This window comes from Drosophila ananassae, chromosome 2L, assembly GCF_017639315.1.
Source record: "Drosophila ananassae strain 14024-0371.13 chromosome 2L, ASM1763931v2, whole genome shotgun sequence".
Classification (NCBI taxonomy): domain Eukaryota; kingdom Metazoa; phylum Arthropoda; class Insecta; order Diptera; family Drosophilidae; genus Drosophila; species Drosophila ananassae.
Window position 1 is genome coordinate 13,323,314 of NC_057927.1, and position 19,821 is coordinate 13,343,134.

Below are 19,821 nucleotides of genomic sequence, written 5' to 3' on the forward strand. Positions count from 1 at the left end.
TAAATATATTTTTACTGTAAAAAAAAAGGAATCTTCCACACTATGGGCTTTAGGAAAGCTCTAAATATCAACTTGGAACCAAACCATCAATCTTATTCATTTCCCCTCTGCAATATCGTTTACCACTTCTTTTGCACCCGCCACCAACATTTCGAAGTTGGCACACGGCCGGACTAAATGTCCGTAGTTTTTGCACACGGCTCTGTACTAGCTTTGCGCACGGCTGTCTTTATTAGCGACACTTTTGGCCAGTTGGAAATAACGATGTTTAAGAGCCAAGTGGACTAACGCAGAAGCAGGGCGCCTCAGGTTGCTCCAGTTCCTATCGCTCCGAGCAGTTATTTATTCGCACATGTATGAACCCTCCGGCCGCACCCGTCTAGCACCACCCTTGTACCGTAAAATAAAACAAAAGAAATTGGTCTTAAGACATCCGCATTACAAAAACAATTTTGGAGAGACTATTAGCCAATTATTGATAATCGAATGTTTAATAAATTCTGCACTTGAGGAAGTTTTTTTCACCTTTAATCTTGATTCATAAATTATATTATAAATTGAAATGAGGTAACGGTAATTAATCTTCCAGGTATCCAAGATATAGATTCAAATTGCCATCAGGATGAAGATAAAAGTATTTATACCCATATTTTTGAGGGCTTTGATCTATTGAAAGATTTTATTGTGTAGCTATTGTGTAAATATCCATTGTAGGCCAGCATTATTTCTTCTGACCCTCTCTGTGGGGAGTTGCTATCGTTCCATATCACCGCTACCGGTTGATAACGTACATTTTCCATTTCACAGAGATAAGCGCACTGCCTTTTTGTCGCGCCGGGATTAGGGTAGATTTTCTTTAAAAAACCACTTGCACACAGCGAGTTCAGGCATTCGACGCTCTGCTCTCAGCACCTCAGCACCTACAAGTCTTATCACTGAGCTACCGCGATCAATCCGCTTCGATTTCCCTCGCTGTCTATATTGAGTTTAAATTCCGATACGAAGTTGAGATGGATCTGATGGCTATGGATCACGACCACGATCACGGCACCTCGGACGATGATGACACTACCAAATCCTGTCCCATGATCATGGTGGTAAGTCCTTAGTTATACAACCATCAGGTTTCAAATTCATTTGAAAATATACACTAAGTGCTGTAATTTTGATAGTCACTCATCCAGTTTTTGTGTCGAATGTGGTTTTGCTCCGAGAGCGCAAATCTCGCTCAACATCCGATTAAATCCGATTGCTCTTGCTAGTCACTCCCTAGTACGTCTATATGATTGTACATTCGTTTGTTAACATATGAGGACTGAGCTCTCGCAATGATTTGTTTACTCTCGGTTTCTTATTTAGTTATTGCTCTCAACAAATACCTAACGAGAATGATAATACAGGGTGCTGCATTTAAAATATCATTGAGCTGTTATCAGTGTTGACACCAGTTATAGCAATGTAATAATAATCATTTTGAAACCAGACCTCCATTTTTCTATAAAAAGTTAAAAGTCCATACGACGGAGACATGTATTAACTCTTTTTATACTTTTCTTTCACAGTTCCATGGCGGACACTGCGAACGGATTTTGTGGCGCGGTTGGGTGGCTTATACTGTCACCGAATTCGTCCTCTCGGCCCTAGCCATCTTTGTGGTGTCCTTCCTGTACGAGGCACTCAAGTTCCTGCGGCAGCATCTAGCTCGGCGGGATGCTCGGAAGGAGAGTGAACGCTTGGCGGAAGAGCAGCGCCGAAAGAATGAGAATCCCACCGCAGGAGGATGTTGCTCGGAAACCCCATTAGCGGAAGAACGGGATCCGTCCTATTGGCAGCGATTGTTCGCCTCGACTCACATTATTCAAGCCCTGCTGAACTTGGTGCAGATCGTCATATCCTATCTGCTCATGTTGATCTTCATGACGTTCAACTATTGGCTCTGTTTGGCTGTGATTTTGGGCCTGGGTCTGGGGTACTTCTTCTTCGGATGGAACAAGAAGAGCCCCGACGAAAGCGAGTGCTGTCCTTAAACCAATATGTTTCATTGCTGCATTGCTGTTACTGTTGTTAATTATATAAGCCCTTTTATGACTTACACATCAGTAGTCCGTCCCCAAAATAATAACAGAAATTGTCTAAAAATACAATTTTATTCGGTAATTACATTTGCATTAATTTTAATTGATGTAATCGTAGCATAAATTAGTCAACTAGTTTACTTAATGAGCATATTGTACAAATAGTAGTTATGAGAACGAGAACCTATACAACAATTATGTGCCTATACGACGTACCACTCAATACTTTCCATTTTATAATAAAGTTTTTCTTTTTATTTTACTTAATCGTTTGAACTCCCAAACACAAAAAAAAACACGAAAAGATAAATCTCCTGGATTACATAAAATTCGTATAGAAATTGGGAAGTACCAGGTCTAAGGCCTGGGATTCCATAACTCCCATCTGATGGTATATATATAGCACTTACCTATCTCACCAAAATCTTTAGGATGTTGTAATACTCTTAAAGCCCTTTCCATTCTGACAAGAACACTTAAAACACTTAATTGCACTCGTTAAAAAACAAACAGAGTTTTCTTAAGCACCAAAAAACTAACTATTTCAGTAAAACTGTTTTAGGAATATAAGCTTTAAATTCTGAAGCTTAAAAAATGATAAATTTATCATAATATTCATTTTTTATGAGATTACTAAATGAATATTAATAGCAAAAGCTTTCTGAATGACATACAAAAATTATGAATTTGCTAAAGTTAATAGTTCTCCAAATGGGGGCTTTAAAAATTGTTTTTTTTTTATGTGAACTCCTAAGGAATTTTTGTGACAAACTCGGCCAGTGCTTTTGATATAAACCATCTTTCTTTTTAGTTATTAGGAATAAAATTAGAACCTAAACTCAACAACCCAGCAATCTGTAGAAGCTAAACCCACAACCGTCCCGATGACTATCCACTGATGGTGCCGATTCCATCGCCTTCCCATCCTCATAATCCCGTGGCTCCGGCGGCCATCATGCCGCCGTGGTGGTGGTGCATGCCGCCATTCTGAAAGTACATGTAGTAGTTGTACGGCGACTGCTGTCCGGCTCCACCCTCGCAGTCAAGTAAAGGTTGCCCGCCCGCCGTTCCGGCCACCGGCGATGGGGTCATCGGCAGGGGGGACACCGTGCTTCCCATGCCACCCATTCCGCCCACTCCGACACCGACTTGGCAGCTGGCCCGGAGGGCTACTGCCTGGTGATGGGCCAGGATGTCGCTCACCGAGTGAGACGATGGCCAGTGAGCGGCGGCAGCAGCGGCGGCCACACTACGCAGCTGGTGAGGATGTGGTCCGCTGGCCTGGGCGCCAGTCGCCTGCGGCGGAGAGGGGCTGCCACAGGACACGGCCTTCATGCTGTAGGCCGCCGCCGCACTGTACGGCTGGTAAATGGAGTTGTATAAATGGGCGTGGGCATGGGCATGAGCGTGGGCGTGATGGGCACTTGCCGCCGCTGCCGCAGCCGTCTGGTGATGGTGGTGGTGGTGAGGATGGTGTGATCCGCCCCCAGCGCCGCCTAGGTTAACGCCGTTGTTGACACCATTACTTTGGACTCCATTACTGGTGGCATTGCTGGTGCCGCCACCGGCTCCGCCAGTGCTGCTTCCGCTTCCCATTACGGATCCTGGTGTGTGCTGGTGCCCCAAACTGCCGAGCTTGTTCCGCAGGATGCGCGAAATCGAACTAACACTGGGAACATTCGTTTTGTCGCAAATTCCCTCGCTGAGCAGTCTATCTCGGATTTCCCAGGCAAAGATTCCCGGGTCTCGCTGCTTTAACTCTCGAATGTAGTTCACCACTTTCGGAGTGGTCACCCTTGGCTTTGATCCGCCAATGGCTCCCGGTAGTATGGAGCCCGTCTCATGGTATCTTGCCAGGATCTTCGATACACATCCGTGGCTTACCCGCAGCTGTCGGGATATGTCACAGGGACGGATGCCCAGGCGGGCCAGCTCCACGATCCGCATGCGCGTGGCATTTGGAAGCGGTCTTCCGTTGACGAAGACGCCTCCCAGCTGATTCACTTCGCCGTACTGCGGACACTGCGACTCTGGAACGATAAATGGGGGAAAATATTAGCCAGAGTTCAATAATAGCGAGAAAAGAACTGAAATTGGTGGCATGAACACACCGACATTGAGATGCTCTTAAAAATTTATGTTTTTAGGAAAATTATTTCATTATTGCTTGATTTGTTCCTTAAATAAATATACATACATTGAAATAAATAGGATAAGTTATTTCACAAGTGTTGTTGCCACATGTGGCAAACAGTATCATTCGGAAACCATTCCCGATTCCTAGTAGAGGATACGAACAAAGAGCGTTGCCTGAGAATGCGAACCGAACAAAAGCACATTTGCGTCTAATTAGTTTCGGTGGCAAATGAGTTGGGACCCGTGGGGCGGGGACTGGTCACAAGGGGGGATGGTGCAAGGTGGAGAGTGGAGGATCGGCAAGTGCTGGCCAGAGACCATTGGGTTGGGGGTACGTCCGTTTGTTCGGCTGAAAATCTGTACCATTTGCTTCTCAGAACTGCGGATGTGGGTGCTCCGAACATCGTACCACAGATTGTAACTGGGAAAATACAATTTGAATGCCCGGAACGTGTGGAAATGCACTTTAAGAGATGACGCACAGATTTCCCCTTGGGGAACAGATCCACACCTAAGGATAGACGCATCCCGTTCCACCTCTTCTCAACTATGAAAGTAAGGGCAAAAAAAGGGCCGGTTATATCTAGTATTATCAAACTAGATCTCAATCTAATATTATAAACTATTTTTAAATAATAGTTCATTCTTATGGATATTTTTCGTCGTAAAAATAGGTTTTCATCCACTTAGAGCCCATCAATATTATAATTCCAATATGGAAACAAAAGTGCGATGACATTTTAAAGTTCAACCTTCCTTGATTAATTATTTATGACAAGAATGGATTGTCGAGCTGACCTTAAGTAAAGTTTGCAATTTTGTGGAAGGCAATTATAATAGAATTTTTATTGACCCATTAAACATTGACCCATTATAGGTTTTATTTTACCTACATATAAGAGAGGAGCGACCAATAACGCCGTTTTCTTTGCCAAAAAAAAGTTTGAATTATTATCCAGATTTGTATATGTTATATTTATAAAAAAGTACAATTTATAATACACCAGGCTTAAGCTGCCTTTTATTATTGCCTACTTAATTAAAACTTATCTATTTTTCTTTATGAACGCATGGACCTGATAAACTCCATGTGGGCTCTCTTTCCAAGACGTCTCTATCATGGTTTATAAATAAAATATAATTAAAATTATTAGATTATTTGAATTAAAATGGGAAATTCGGAAAATTTGATGAGAAAAAGAAAATATGTCAAATCGGGAAATTCTCATGCAGTTATGTAAGTAAAGATTCATTTGGTATAAAATAGAAAGTGCGACCAATATCCTTTTCCAAACGTCCAGTTTTAATCAAAGGGAATAGATATGGCTTTAAAAACCACCCAGAAATTGGATCAAGAAGCTCTTCTCAGCACCCGGGATACGCTGAGATACTTTAATAAAATAAAGCAATGGATAGGATGGGATCTACCAACGCGGGATAAGCTCAACTGGTCGATTTATTACTGAAGTACTGCGATAGTGGTTCTTTTCGGAAATATTTATATATAATATTTATATCTTTGGAATACTCTAAGCTAGGTGTATATTATAAGAAGTAGTAAGATTTGTAGTAAGTTTCAGTACTTTAAGGTAAGTAAAACAATGTTCCCTATATAGTGATATACTAGTGATGGATATACACATATTTTAATGGAAAACATAATCGATGCCAAACAGTCAAACAATTTTACCTTAAATATTCAGCATCTTAAATTACGCTATTTCAGAAACAATAAAAACCCCTAGAAGTATGCAACATATTTTTATTCTTGCAAGACAGTTTTATTTCCTTTTTCTTTAATATTATTTGGCCTTTTAAAAGTCAATTGATCCACTTTGCCTTAAAAAAAAACAAATTTGCAGTTTTTCCCACTTTTAATAAAGTAATCACTTTTAATAATACCTTCGTAAATATTTTATTAACCTTGATGCGGAAATTCTACAATCCTATGTCATCAACAGTTTGGCAAAATTAATTTTTAATTACCTATATTCACTTGCTGTAATATTTATTGGTCGCAAATGTCATAGTAAGAGTGAACTAGAGACCATTTTTCTATTTTGACAGTGAAAGAAATTGGTATTTTATAAGGTATTCACTGGAAGAGTAATATAAAAATCGAAGTATTATTTTTTTCTGTGTAATGAACAGAAACATGGCACCATGCTAATCTAGCATAAATTTTCAATAATGCGAATATCAAGGTATAAGGTATATAAGGCAATCATGATAATATTTACCTGCCAAACGTTAAGTGCTAAGAAATCACATCGAATATGCTTGTAAAAGTGAAAGTGACCCAAAAAATGGCAGAAGGACCTATACTGAGATCCTTCGATGCGCTGGCTTACTTCAATAAATCAAAATATTGTATTGGTTGGAATCTACCATCCCGTGATGAACCAAATTGGTGGATTTATTACGCAACTTTTTTTTTAGTAATTCTTATGGGCTACATTTATATGCCTCTAGGTCTCATAATAACAGGAATCAAGGACATGCATAAGTTTACAATAACGGATTTGTTCACCTATTTACAAGCTCCAGTAAACACTTTGTCTGCAATTATCAAGGCAATAATTATCCACCTCATGAAGAAAAGGTTCTTGAAAGTTCATGAGGTTATGGACCGCATGGACGATCTAAATTCCAGAGAGGAGGATAGAGATGTCATTCAAAAGTGTATCATAGATTGCAAAAAAATAACCAAAGTATATCAAATGATCTACTATGGATATTTAGTTTTCTCCGTCGTTGGAGCTATGGCCTCCAACACGACTCCATATCAGCTGTACAACCAGCAATAAATCCCAGTGAGAAAGTTATAGACTTACTCATTGGAAATTTAATGAACGGTCTTTCCGCGTTTTCGATTCTAATTACAAACTTGGTTGCGGACGTTTATCCCATAATGTATGTGATGATTTTGCGTACCCACATCGATTTACTAAGGCGAAAAATTGACAATTTGCGATCCGATCCAGAAAAAAGTGAAAATGAAAATTATTCCGAACTGGTAACGTGTGTCAAGGCGCATAGGTTGATCATAGAGTATGTGATGGATTTGATAATTTGTAACTTGAATATAACCACTATCTTCTTAGGTATGCAGATCTTATTCGGCCAGTAATCTCAAACACCGTCTTTGTTCAGTTAGTCTGCACCGGAGTTCTTCTGGGCTTGTCCACAGTTTCGATTACGTTCTTCGATATCGTGGATCGCTTCGTCACAGTATATTACTCCATGGCAAAACTCTCCCAGACTTTTCCCTTTTGTTACAACTGCGAGAGCCTACTTAATGACTGCAATGACTTGGCCGTACTCCTGTTGCATTCCAAATGGATCGGATCAGAACTACGATTTAAAAGGACCTTAGTATTATTTATGCACCAAACCCAAACTCCAATAATGTTTACAGCCTGCGGAGTGGTTCAAATAGGACTGAATACCAATTTAAAGGTACTTAACACTTTTAGTTCATTTGTGTTCTACATTATTTTATTCCACAAATGGTCAAGTTTGCCTTTTCAGTCTTTACACTCGTTCAGGGAATGGACCTAATGGAAAAATTTAAAAACTAGAGAGCTCCCGAAAAGAGAATATTAATTATCCTTTTTTTGTTTAAATTGCTTGTTGAAACATAAACACTTCAATAGACGTTGGAAACACCTTCTTGCACATAATCGCATAAATGAATTAGTATTTGTAGTTCAAATAAAGTTTATCTGAAGTTTGTGACCTTTTAGTGACGAACGACACACCTATTATATGGAAAGCAAATTACTTCCACCTGCCACTGGACCTGGGCCTCTCATTCTTTGGGTCTAGCTATCCGGCCGTCCGGTCCATTACCATTAGCACTATGGGCATTTGGAGGAAATATTGCACATCTGGGGCTGACTTCTAATTTCGAATCGTGTTGCACAACAACAGCAACTCCGAGTGGAACACGTACACGATTGTTCAGCGCCATAAAAATCACAATAGAGCTCCCGGGTTACTCGTGCCAGTGCCAGAAAAGTCAAGAAATCAGGAAGGAACCCCGGACAGAGAAGGAGGAGCAACAGCCAACTATCGACCTCGATTGTTTTCCATTCAAGAAATTGCCAACAAAAGGGCATTTCGCGACTTACACGATCGTTTTTCCCTCTGGCCGATATCGGATTACGATCCCACTTGTTGCCCCAGAGCACCATTCTATCCACCGGCACCGAGCCAGCTACCAACAATCCCCCAGTCTCCGGCTAATGATCCATCTACAGACAGTTTCAAATTTCATGTAGTTTATGGTTATGGATTTGCGCACTTGTCAATTGCAGTCCGATCATTGCCAGCACTTGCACTCGGGGTCGTTTTGGGGGCCCCCAGCCCAGACAAAGGGGCCAATATTGTGGCGAGGAAAACGTGCAGCTGCATAAATAAGGGAAACTGCTTCAAATAGTCGCTATCGGTATGGGTATCTCCCAGCATTAAAGGTGATCGTTTCGAGAGCACTTTTTTACCAACTTATTAGTGTTCGACTATGAAATACAGTTTATAAGATAATAAATATAATAGATTATGCATGTAATAAATAAAATTATATGTAATTAAAGAAAACAGGGATTTAAGTCCACTACAAATACTTCCTTCAGAGAATATTTATGTGTAATACAAATATGATTTTGGTAAGTAATATCCGGTTCTACAGCTCTGTTTAGTCCAAACTACCCCATCCGATTTATGCATTATTACCTCATTGCACCCAACATTAAATGGCACTAAATATTGCTCAATATTTTGTTTTGGGTTCTATATAAGCCGGTTTCTCAGTCGCCCAGTCAGTCAGAGTCGGAATGTCAGCCAGAAGGGATCTTATTTTAACACTCAGTTGCTGTCTATTACTCAGCATTCTGGGCATAGAGGCCAGGACTGCCATCACAGTGGTAAAGAAAAGGAGTTTCTGTTATCTAAGTTTTCGCCATAAATATCCATTTTAGAAACGAGAGTCGCCAGACTGGATATCGCTAATAACAGGTGCCTTTGAGGACTATTTAGACGACGAAGATGAGACCGATGATAAGTACCGTATGTGGAGAAGAAAATACGATTCCAGGATAACCGCAAAGTTTCCTTTCTAGTTATTTGTAGCAATTGCACGGTGGTGGTAAGTCCCGCATCGAATTCAACGCAGTCAGTGGGAAATGCTCCTGTAGGGCCACCGTCAACTGGAGGAGGGGGGGTCGGTGCTACACCACCAGGAGGAGCTGCTGCACCAGGAGCTGCCGCACCAGGAGCTGCTACGCCAGGAGCTGCTGCGCCAGGAGCTGCTGCGCCAGGAGCTGCTGCGCCAGGAGCTGCTGCTCCAGGAGCTGCTGCGCCAGGAGCTGCTGCGCCAGGAGCTGCTGCACCAGGAGCTGCTGCACCAGGAGCTGCTGCACCAGAAGCTGCTGCACCAGGAGCTGCTGCAACAGGAGCTGCGGCACCTGCTATGCCAGCTTCTTAAATGCCATAGGATTTATTTCCAGACTTGGGAATAAATCAATAGTCTACTCCACAAATAAATTCTAAAAGGGATTTGGTATACGAGTATTATTTAAGTGGCTGAAAATCCATCCCCAATTAAACGTAGTTTTGTTTATAAAAACCATTTAGAATAAACACTTTTTTATACCATTTTAAAGCACTACCTCTTTATTTCCATTTTCTGGCACTATGGAGAAATTTTGTAACGCAATTGTCTTGACAGAAGTCACAACAAATCGGCTGGCATTCGCGCCAGACCCACACACAGTGAGTCTGGTGGTGCTTGGTGGCCTGGTGGTTGGGGACTAGGTCGGTGGTTTTTTGTGCTCGATCTTTGAACATTTTTGTCGGTAAAAGGAGCCCCATTCGTTCTCCTCTGACAGGGAGGAGGGTGTCATTCCCAGCTTGACATTCTGTTTGACATTTGTAATCCCGCGATCGTTAATTATTTACGAATTGAGTTGCAAGAAGAGAGGGTCTACTTGTATGGGGATTCAGAATATCCAGCGCCAGGCAAGAAGGGAAAAGTAAAGTCAAAGATCCCACAAACGACAAATATGCTATCAATAGCGAACATGTATCTTTTGGGTATTTTGGTTGATGCTTTTTTAAATAAAATGATTTTTAAACCATATTCAGATTCATACTTTTAGATATCAAAATGAAATTATCATAAAAGTGTTAGTGCTTTTGGCTGATAGTTTTCAAAATAATGAGTACACTTTAGTCTTAATTGTTTTTTAGTCAGTTCTATTTAGTTCCATCTTCTTGTACGTTTTTTGTTCAATGTTTTTTGGAAAATATTCAAAGCATGTTCACTGGCGGCTACAATTTGTTGGTCTCTTCGAGAAAACATTATCGCCGAGTGCTTGACTTTTGCGCTAAACGACCATAAATTTGTCTCAACAAATATTTCCTAGTTGTCGCCGGGATGGGGCTCATCTTTGTATTTTCCTCACTGGATTTGGATCTATTGAAGATAGCTGGGTCGCTTAAATGACTTTTCAAATACGCATGACATCAATTTCGGGCAATTACCAAAGATTAATGACAGACAAAGTTGAGTTTTGGGGTTCAATTATGGAATGTGAGTTATTCTACCGATAAGAATCGTAACTTTCCTAACCGAAAAATTGGAATATTAATTGAATCCCTCTATCATTTAAAAATATTTTCTTTTTGATAAGCCCTATGTGTACTTATTCAAAAAGTCTTCTTTTGAGTTGTGAGTAAGTTCTTGAGGGAAGATTTATGGCAAATCGACATCCGGCCAGAATAAAATACTCTCCGCCACATGCAAATTAGTCACGTATTTCCTATTAGAGCAGCTCGTCGAATCCCCTTTGGAACGATCACCGATGAGATGAGTCAAAACCAGATGGCGAACTTGCCGACCCAGTATCAAAAATGGATTTGATCAAAAATTGCATTTAATAATGGTCTTGAATTGAAATGATTTTTGGTATTTGTCATTACAGATAGTTTCCAAATACTTTCTTCTCCGACAGATTGAGGGAGGGAGGTTCTTAAAAGAAGATTCTTATTTTTACCAGTGTCGACATCAATTTTATGAACGTGTTGAACCTCTAAACCATTTTTTAGGCCTCACAAGTGCAACATTTCGTTGACCCTCGGATTCAAAGTGGCTACTTGGGCGACGCGTCGGCACTGATTGTTGGTCTTATTAAAGGTGCAAACATGCCACCGTCGTTGGATGGCGGGATACTGGGTGTCGGTCACGATCAGAGGAGCTCCATCTCAGGTGCAAGAGCTGACCAAGTCGCTGTCTGAGTTTCAGAGTCTTCTGTTTGTTTTTGTTTACCTTCGGGAAACCTTCGAGCTCTAAGAGGCGGGATTTGTGTTTATTTAATTTTAGGTTGCTGCACAAAATGCGATTTGCTGCTGCTACTGCTTGAGTGAGCTACTTTAGCCCTAATGAGGATCCTTCCTGGCTGACTTGCTGACTTTCCCACTTTCCGCTAGTCAGCGACTTAATCAAGGCAAACAAACTGGGAGCGATCCGATCTGAACAGCTTCTGTTAATGAAATGCAAACATGCATGCATGAAATGCTATGGATTCGTGAAGAGGAAGGGCAAACAGCTTAAAAAATCATAAACTCGGAAACGAAAAGGCTGAAACGAAATGGAAATATGGCAGGCAGACAGGCAGTTTGTTAGGGCAGAGTCGGTAAATATTTGCCCATGGATTTTCGTATCTCGATCCGTTGTCCTTTCGGATCCCCGACGGAAAATGGAAACTGAAAACTAAGAACGGATTCGGTAGCTATGTGTTTTTGGGTACAAATGGCTTACAAATGAAAATGTGTCCGCCGTGTTTGCTTTGAAATTGTACACTTTGACTTACTCGGTCACGCTCGACTCGATATAGGAAGATCTGTTTCGGGATTGGCTTTGGGTTTTGCGTTTTTGGAGCTCCCGTCGTCCCCCCTCTTGCAGCATCCCATAAAAAGCTCAATTAAAATTGTCTATACGGCGAAATTATAATTCATAAATTCTGGGAAATTGCCGAATACAATGGCGACTACTGTTCCATCCGAGATCCCGGGGAGCGATCAACAAATTACAAACGCAATCCGCAGAGAAATGTCGACATTAATGTGCGTATATAGACACAAGACTACACTCAGTCCAAGATTCGTTCCTTTCTTCAGCGGTTCCCGGAAATTTTTCAACACTTTGCCCTTTTCACAAAGCCCTGCCGACGGCAATTAAAGTCATGCATATTGCTCCTTAAGTTTTTTATAAATTATTAAAATATCATTTAAGTATTCACGAAAAGCACTGATGCGCGTAAATCCAATTACAGGAGCAATTAACGAACGTTAACTAACTAGAACTAATTAAAAATAATATTTCGCTAAACAAAATGGACGGAGCGGAAAAGAAGAAAGAGAAAACTTATACAAAAGTAATCACTTAAAGAAATATATATTTTTAAATAATACAACTCCCAAGTCCATAAAGATATTATTGAGAGTTTTATGAACATTTTCTTAGGAGTCTTATTATCGCTTTTAAAATCATATATTCATGTATATATAGACTTTCTTATCGGTTGAAAATAAAATATGCATGAAAACCCATAATCAAGAATGTTTCTTCCTATTTGTCTGTCTGGTTGATAAGTTGCAACTAATATTGCAATTAAAAAATACTTTATTCCACTAGGAAATACGATTGGCAGGCGGATTATCTTAGAAACTTGAATGTCGAGCACATTTTCGATGGCAAAGGTCGAGAGGCAACGAACTTATTTTCCGCATAATTGAATTTAACAAATTCAAACATTTGAAATTGATAAGAAGTTTTGTTTTTTACGCGATCATAAAAATACATTGTATGATTTATGTCATTTGATGAGAGATTTGCGAAATGTCACAATTTCAGCGGTCAGCTGCGGTGACAATAATACTTATCACGCTCATACTGCTCTCGAAATATACAGAAAATAAAAACAAATCATTAAAATTTCATTTTAATTAATAAGCGGGCAAGCGTCAATTAACACGTTTTCACACTAAGCGAAGCGTTCTTTGAAAATGGTCCACTAAATTGTATTAATCGCAGAAACCCCTGAGTAATTGTCTGCATATTCACAACATTAACTGCAACCGAATAAAATAAATAACGAAGCACTCGTATCAAAATGGCTGCCCCTTTGGATATGTATTTTTAGTTGGTTGGGTCCAAATTGAATATAAATTTGGCATGAAATGATGTTTTTGATATTGAGGGCAATATATTTTGTGGTTCTGGTCGTGGTTTGGTGTTTGATTTGATCAGCCGGGGGAACGCCTTTAAAATCCTTAAAAAGAAACTCGGATACTTACTCGATAGTTGGATACGCTGCCAAATATTTATAGAACTTTTCACAATAAAGAACAACAAATAACATAAACTTGCTTGAATTCCAGGAAAGTGCCAGCTTAATGCTAATATTACGATAATTAGAACAGTCAATTGACAAATATTCGATTTATTCGCAGACTTTGAGATAGAAATCGACTCAGAAGAGAGTTCAGAAGAACTAACTACCTTTTGAAAGGGTATAGAGTGCATGGCAATTTGGATTTCCTTTCTCATAACTATGCAATATGTGTGAGTGCATTTCTGAATGCGTATAGCTCCCATAAATCTTTGGGTCTTGGCAAGCAGTGTCTTCTCATTCGGAATACTTATAATATACGTACACCATACCAGCAGGTTGATTGACAGAGCGCCGTCGCGAAATGGGGGAGATGCTTTCATATGTTTATTTTCTTAATTTCGCCTCGGATTTTTTGAATTCGCATGCAGAAAAAATTAATTTAACAACTCAGTTGACTTGAGCTGAGCCTCAGCCAGCACGTTGCGTATACGCCGCGTGGTCCGCCCCCTTTTCACAGTTCACATTGTATTTTGTTTAGTTGGTCGCCGACATTGTTGGGTTCTTCGTCTCTTGCATCGACTTATAAATAGTTCCCTTTAGGATTTTATTTTATTTTCTTTTTTTGCTTTCATATACTAACTACGCGACTTGTCGACAATTTTGCATTCGGAGCGTTGCACAATTTGCCGCACAATCGCATTTATTTATCAGTAAATTTCACAGATACGCCGGACAGCAGGCGGAGAAAGAAGATGGATGCCTCTCTCCGTCTGGCTATCTGGCTCTTTGAACTGTTGCCAATGCTATTTTCCTTCTTAATCTGCAAAGTTCAAATCGAAGTGTTATCAATCGAAAAGAGTGCGGGATGGGATCGTTACTTGTTTACACAGCCTCATTATGTAAAGATTTCAAGCCGAGGCCCTTAAAGTTTAAACGTCTCCAAAATAAACATTTTACAAATGTTAGTCAAATCGACGAGCCAGCTAGACAATTATTTATTTTATCCCTTACTTGCACTTTACAGCAAAAAGAAACGCCTGAAATTATAAATTAAGGCCATAAAATAGGCGCCCTCGCCCGGCTCTAGCAAGTGGGAATCAGAAGTACATAAAGCTAAATAGATTCCTGCGGCGTCAACAGCATTGTCTGTCAACAGAAATTAATGAGTCCATAAATCACGGCAGCCACCGCAAGATAGCGACGCACTGGCTCGTTTTTCCGCCCCCTTGGGAGTTGGGGGGGTTTGAAGTGAGCAGAAGTCTAGGAAATATGACGGCCCTAGAGCCTCCGATCCCGCAGAACTCGAACTCAAAAGGGGTGCAACCGATCCGAGAACCAAAGACGACATGCCGCTCTGACTTCAATTACGCGTCCCAGGAATGTGCACAATGCGAGCGCGTAGCCGAAATGCTGTGGATGGCAAACCCATGGCCACAGTTCCGAATCCAACCCAGAGATCCAACGCATCCGACCAATCATTGGCAATGTACTAGAACCGACAACTCCAAGTGCAGTTCGGGTTCGCCGGCTCTCGAGCAATGTGGAACGCCCGTCGCTGACAGCGGAATGGATATAAATCTAACCATGTGTTCCTCATCCTCAGATCACCCACTCGCAACCGGGTGCCGGGTGATGCCAAGTAGGCGTTACAGAAAGCGGCTAATTTAATAGTTAAACTAAATATTGTAAAATATTCGTAGTACAATATATTTGAAAATATTTTGATAGATATTCCTAAAATATATTCTCTGAATTGTTGTTTATATTAATCTTGATCCCAACTCCCAAATTTATATTTAATTGTAATATTATATTTATTTAAATCGTTTTCTCTAGAAAATTAAAATGGTATGATATTTTATTAAAAATGTATTTGCTTTAAAAAAGAAATAGAAATTTCAGGACCTTTAACAATAGCCAACAATCTAGCTAGTTAATAGCTAAAATACCAACTCCCTTATTCCAGATCTGAAGATGAATCTGAAACTAAGAAATGGAGACAAAATTCCTATGTGGCAGTTCCGGTTGTGGGTCGCCATCGCCCCCTGGGACATGACACAGGCCATCAAGGGGTTAGGGGTCGGGTTAGGGGTTACGACCAGATGTCGGCCGCCAGCTTATTGATGTGCTTACATTCATTATCCTCAGACTGGGATGCCTAGGATGCTCAAACACGTGCCCCCAACGATTAGAAACTCATTAAATTTATGATAATGAGCTGAGTTGATTCTCAAATGTCAAAGATTGAGTCCCCAGAGTGAAGTCTGAAAACTAGAAAGAAATCAAAAGTAGATTTACAAGAAATAATATTTCTAACACATTGAACTAAATCCCGCCTTCCATTAGAGCTCCGACTGTCAGGACTTTGACAAACCGTCTTTCAAAAGTTCCTCATGAAACCATATATCCGAAATCGTTACCGGATGAAAGTTCCGCATCAGCTGCCAGGGAAGTGATTTAATTAAGGAACTCAGGGAAAACGACGCCACATAATCAAGTCGGGGCAGTGAAGCGTTTTACCAAACTCGAGCTGCAATCGCCGATATCAATGGTCGGAAGCTGCAGGTCGGGCTTTTATGATCACCCCGACCCCCCATATTTTTTTCTACTCCTGAACACGATCATATACACACATATGTGGTCGTATATATAGACTCTTCCATTAAGGCGTGTACACATTGACGCGACGTATCTGAAGTGTTTGCCTGCATTTTGTGGCCACCGTCTGCGGCCGGCTCTCGGACAGACTCTTTTGTTTTAGTGCCCCTTTCTGTGATTTTAACATCTTGCACTTACGGACACGGGTTCGGGTTCGGGCCTGGTAAGTCCGGTGGTGGGCTTTTCATGTTTAGCTACCGAAGTAGATGGCTACCGGTAGCCGTTAGTCACGCATTTCTGCATCTTTGGTCCAGAGTCAGTAGCGGCGTCTGGACCTGCGTCTCCAGTCTCCGTCGCCGTCTATATCTTTTCTCGACGTCTGTGGCCGAGCAAACAATCTACCGTCGTACAAACAGAATGTCAAAACATCGAAAGCAAGTCATTAATGGATAGAACTTCGGGGTCTTCTAGCCCATATAGTGCTTCTCTCTGGGAGAGGATAGATTAAAGAATTCAATTAGGAAAGGTACTTCCGTTTGGTCTAACTCCTTTCAAAATAAGATATTGTATATTGGATTGGGACACCAACCAAAAAAAGAAATTTATGTTTTCGCAATCGGATTATTCCCAATTTGTTGGCCAATTATTTTCAAAGATGATCCAACCAATTTGAAATTTGTAAAAGCCAATCCGACGCATGCCAAATTATTCAATTGCGCAGATGTTTGTCAATAAATCTGACCACTCTGCCTCATTTTTTTGGCCATAAGACAGCGTCTCCTATGGCTTTTTGTTTTTGGCCCAAAGCACATAGGCAAACAGAGACACGCACACTTGGAGTGAGGACCGCACGACAAAGGCACAAACATTACAACGATCATTAGTTAAATTAGGAGGAGTTCGTCGTCGAGATCGGGGCACGGGTTTTGGGACACGGATGTGGATGTACGGCGACGTCTTCGAATAAAGCAAGCATCTCCGAAAACAAATAACAACGGTGGCTACCGCGAGGCTGTCGATCATGCGCAAAGCGACGGCAACCTTTTGAAACGAAAATCATAAGCAAACACCTGCCTCTTGGCCCGGCCAAAAAAAAAATCGAGAAAATAAGTTGGACCGTCAGATTGATTGTGTTTACCTCCTCGCGATTGCCACACACACTGGGCTGGGGATCCAACAGGACTTGTTTGGAGGATCAGATGAGAGCACTTTGTTAGCAAAACACTTGAGCAGGGGGATTTGAATATACCGACACAAAACCTATTAATTCGTGGATGAAGTTCGGCTTCAGGAATATAAACAATAACATCGATTGTTTCCATATAATAACTTAACAATTTTTGGGGATTAGTTGAGAGGAATTTGAGATATCTAAGGGGGTTTTGACTTTTGAGTTTATACATTTTGTATACTAAGATTACATTAATCTATCAAACCGACAAGCACTTATTAAATAACGTATATTTATATTAAATTTTTTCTCATATCAATATAAAGATCTTTGGTTTTAAAAACATATAAATTAATTTTGATAACCGTTTTTGAAAACTGTTTTGAAAAAGTTACAACTAGTATTTTTAGTAAAATGCATGATCCTATAGATCGATCTACTAGATCGTATAGTTAACTAAATGATCTTCCATTTAAGCCACAATGTGGAATACCGTCGGCTAACCGAACTACCCACAAACCAGAGTTGCGTCTCTGAGAAGGCCCAAGGTGTTAGGGGAATGTAACCTACCTGGGTCCATTTCGGCCGTTGTCAGTTGATTGAAGAACTCCACAATTGCAATTGTCACAACTCGGCTGGCACTCTGGTATAGCTTCCCTGTGGAACTTTCTCCGGTTGACTTTACGCTTGTGCAGGGCGCGTTGATGAGGTGGTAGTGTGGTTGGATGGTTCGGGGCTTTGCTTAGTCGTTAACTTTTCGCACTTGGCTATAATGTGAGTTTCAATTAAGGCATGAAATTTGTATACAAATTGGCGCCAGTTGTGCGGGACTATGACGGAGCTGCGGTGCCGTGAACCAAAACTGAGATCTGATTAGCACATTTTCGGGCCAAAACGATCGCTCGGCTAGTTGCCCCGAAAATTATCACGCACTTATCACACCTTATTGGAGACCGGGAACTACACACATTCTTTATGGCACTTGAATGGGTTTGCTGTTGCGCTTATTTAATTTTCCTTTCTGGCAGTCAGACCTCCCGTGAGATCGATTGATCGCCCCGCGATTCGATTAATCCGCATCCACTGATCCGTGCGCGCGTCTCTCTTGATCTTCCGCTGGATCTCTTCCCTGGCGAATCGGGTCGGATCGGTAGTATTGGGTCGTATCGGAAGTCCCTGGCGCGCTCTCCAAAACGATTGTTGCTGCTCGTCACCCGTTTCTGCTGCGACTAACGCTGCCTTGCTCCGCCGATCTGCTCCGAAGATCGCCAGAGAGTTCACCCATTATCCACATTCACATCCACACCAGCATCCACGCACACAGCCTCAGGTCACATCCACATGAAATCCCACTGAGTCGACGCAGCATCACGAGATCTCGTTCGCTCTCGCTCCCCTAAATCGCTTTCTCTCTGTCCCACGACCTAAGTTCACCCACACACACACACACATACCCACATGAGGAAGGGCGGGCGATCCGCCTGGGTTTCGTAGTTTTAATGGCGATGCAGGGGCGTTTGTATTGGTGAGCTAGTGGCAAGAGGGCAAATAATAAAAATGAAGAATGTCTTCAGCTGCCCAGGAGCGTAGGCAACGAATCGAGGGGTCCTCGGCCCAGGGGCCAGGATGAGAAAGGACTTTGACTTATTATTTAGAAATTATGAAGAGTAAATAATTTAACTCCTTCATATTATTTTTCAAGGAACATTATCATAAAAATAACAAAGAAAATCAACATTTATTTTCAGCAGTTTTTTAAAACATAAATAATTTGAATTAATAAATTACATATTTTCCTGGCCAAACTATTTCTTAGAGCAAATAAAAATTCATCTCGTTAGTTAATTACCGCCCCTGTAGTTTCCGGCGTATGTGTGAGCGTGTGTGCGGGTGTATCTGTGTGCCTTGGCTGCGCACGAGTACTCGCAGTTAGTTGAATCGATTCTCTCTCGGCCACATACTCACATATGTATGTACATGTGGGCCCGCTCTGGGCCTGAGACTGGCCGAGTGAATGAACACACGCAACCGGGCGGAGTTAATTTCTGAATGCTTGAATGGCCAATCTGAAGCAAGTAAGCGTATCCGTAGCGTTACGCAGGGTGAGCGAGCTGCGAGATGTCATGACTTTTTAGTGTCACACACATGTGGCTGTAGGCCGTAGGACTGCTGGGCGGTGGAAGGCGGGGAAATATGGGGGCGGGGCTGTGGGAATTCTGCGATCGTGTGCATCTATTTTTGGTTCATTAAGAAAGTCATATTGCTAATAATGCGGCACAGACGGTAACCCCGCAGAATCCTGGCTCTTCCATCCGAGCCAATGCGGCGTATGCGTGATGCCCGCCGATCTCGCTGAGGCGTTGCGTCTTGCTTGGTTAGAGTTAATTATAAGAAATGCTGTCTTCATCTGATTGTCACTAATTCTAAATATCGTCATTTAATGATA

General features: G+C 41.3%; 2 protein-coding genes across 3 annotated transcripts; one reads left to right on the plus strand and one right to left on the minus strand.

The window, feature by feature from the left end:
- The first annotated feature begins 488 nt into the window (after positions 1–488).
- LOC6501118 (high affinity copper uptake protein 1) lies at positions 489–2,337 on the plus strand. Its single transcript, XM_001954549.4, has 2 exons — positions 489–1,097; positions 1,563–2,337. The coding sequence occupies exons 1-2, from the start codon at positions 1,011–1,013 to the stop codon at positions 2,025–2,027; spliced, it is 552 nt and encodes a 183-aa protein (XP_001954585.1). The 5' UTR covers positions 489–1,010; the 3' UTR covers positions 2,028–2,337.
- LOC6499462 (paired box pox-meso protein) lies at positions 2,045–18,637 on the minus strand. Of its 2 annotated transcripts, none has more exons than XM_001954550.4 (2): positions 17,946–18,637; positions 2,045–4,105 (listed from the first exon to the last, which is right to left on the minus strand). In XM_001954550.4, the coding sequence occupies exons 1-2, from the start codon at positions 17,953–17,955 to the stop codon at positions 3,003–3,005; spliced, it is 1,113 nt and encodes a 370-aa protein (XP_001954586.2). In that variant the 5' UTR covers positions 17,956–18,637; the 3' UTR covers positions 2,045–3,002. The 2 variants fall into 2 exon arrangements, with proteins under 2 accessions (XP_001954586.2, XP_044574272.1); XM_044718337.1 differs by lacking the exon at positions 17,946–18,637 and adding an exon at positions 13,929–14,324.
- Positions 18,638–19,821: the final 1,184 nt, after the last annotated feature.

What these genes read in the sequence shown, in the direction of transcription:
- LOC6501118 (XM_001954549.4), top strand. Translation starts at nt 1,011, where the DNA reads ATGGATCTGATGGCTATGGATCACGACCACGATCACGGCACCTCGGAC. An exon ending in CCTGTCCCATGATCATGGTG is followed by an intron (nt 1,098 to 1,562) that starts GTAAGTCCTTAG and finishes TTTCTTTCACAG; the next exon opens with TTCCATGGCGGACACTGCGA.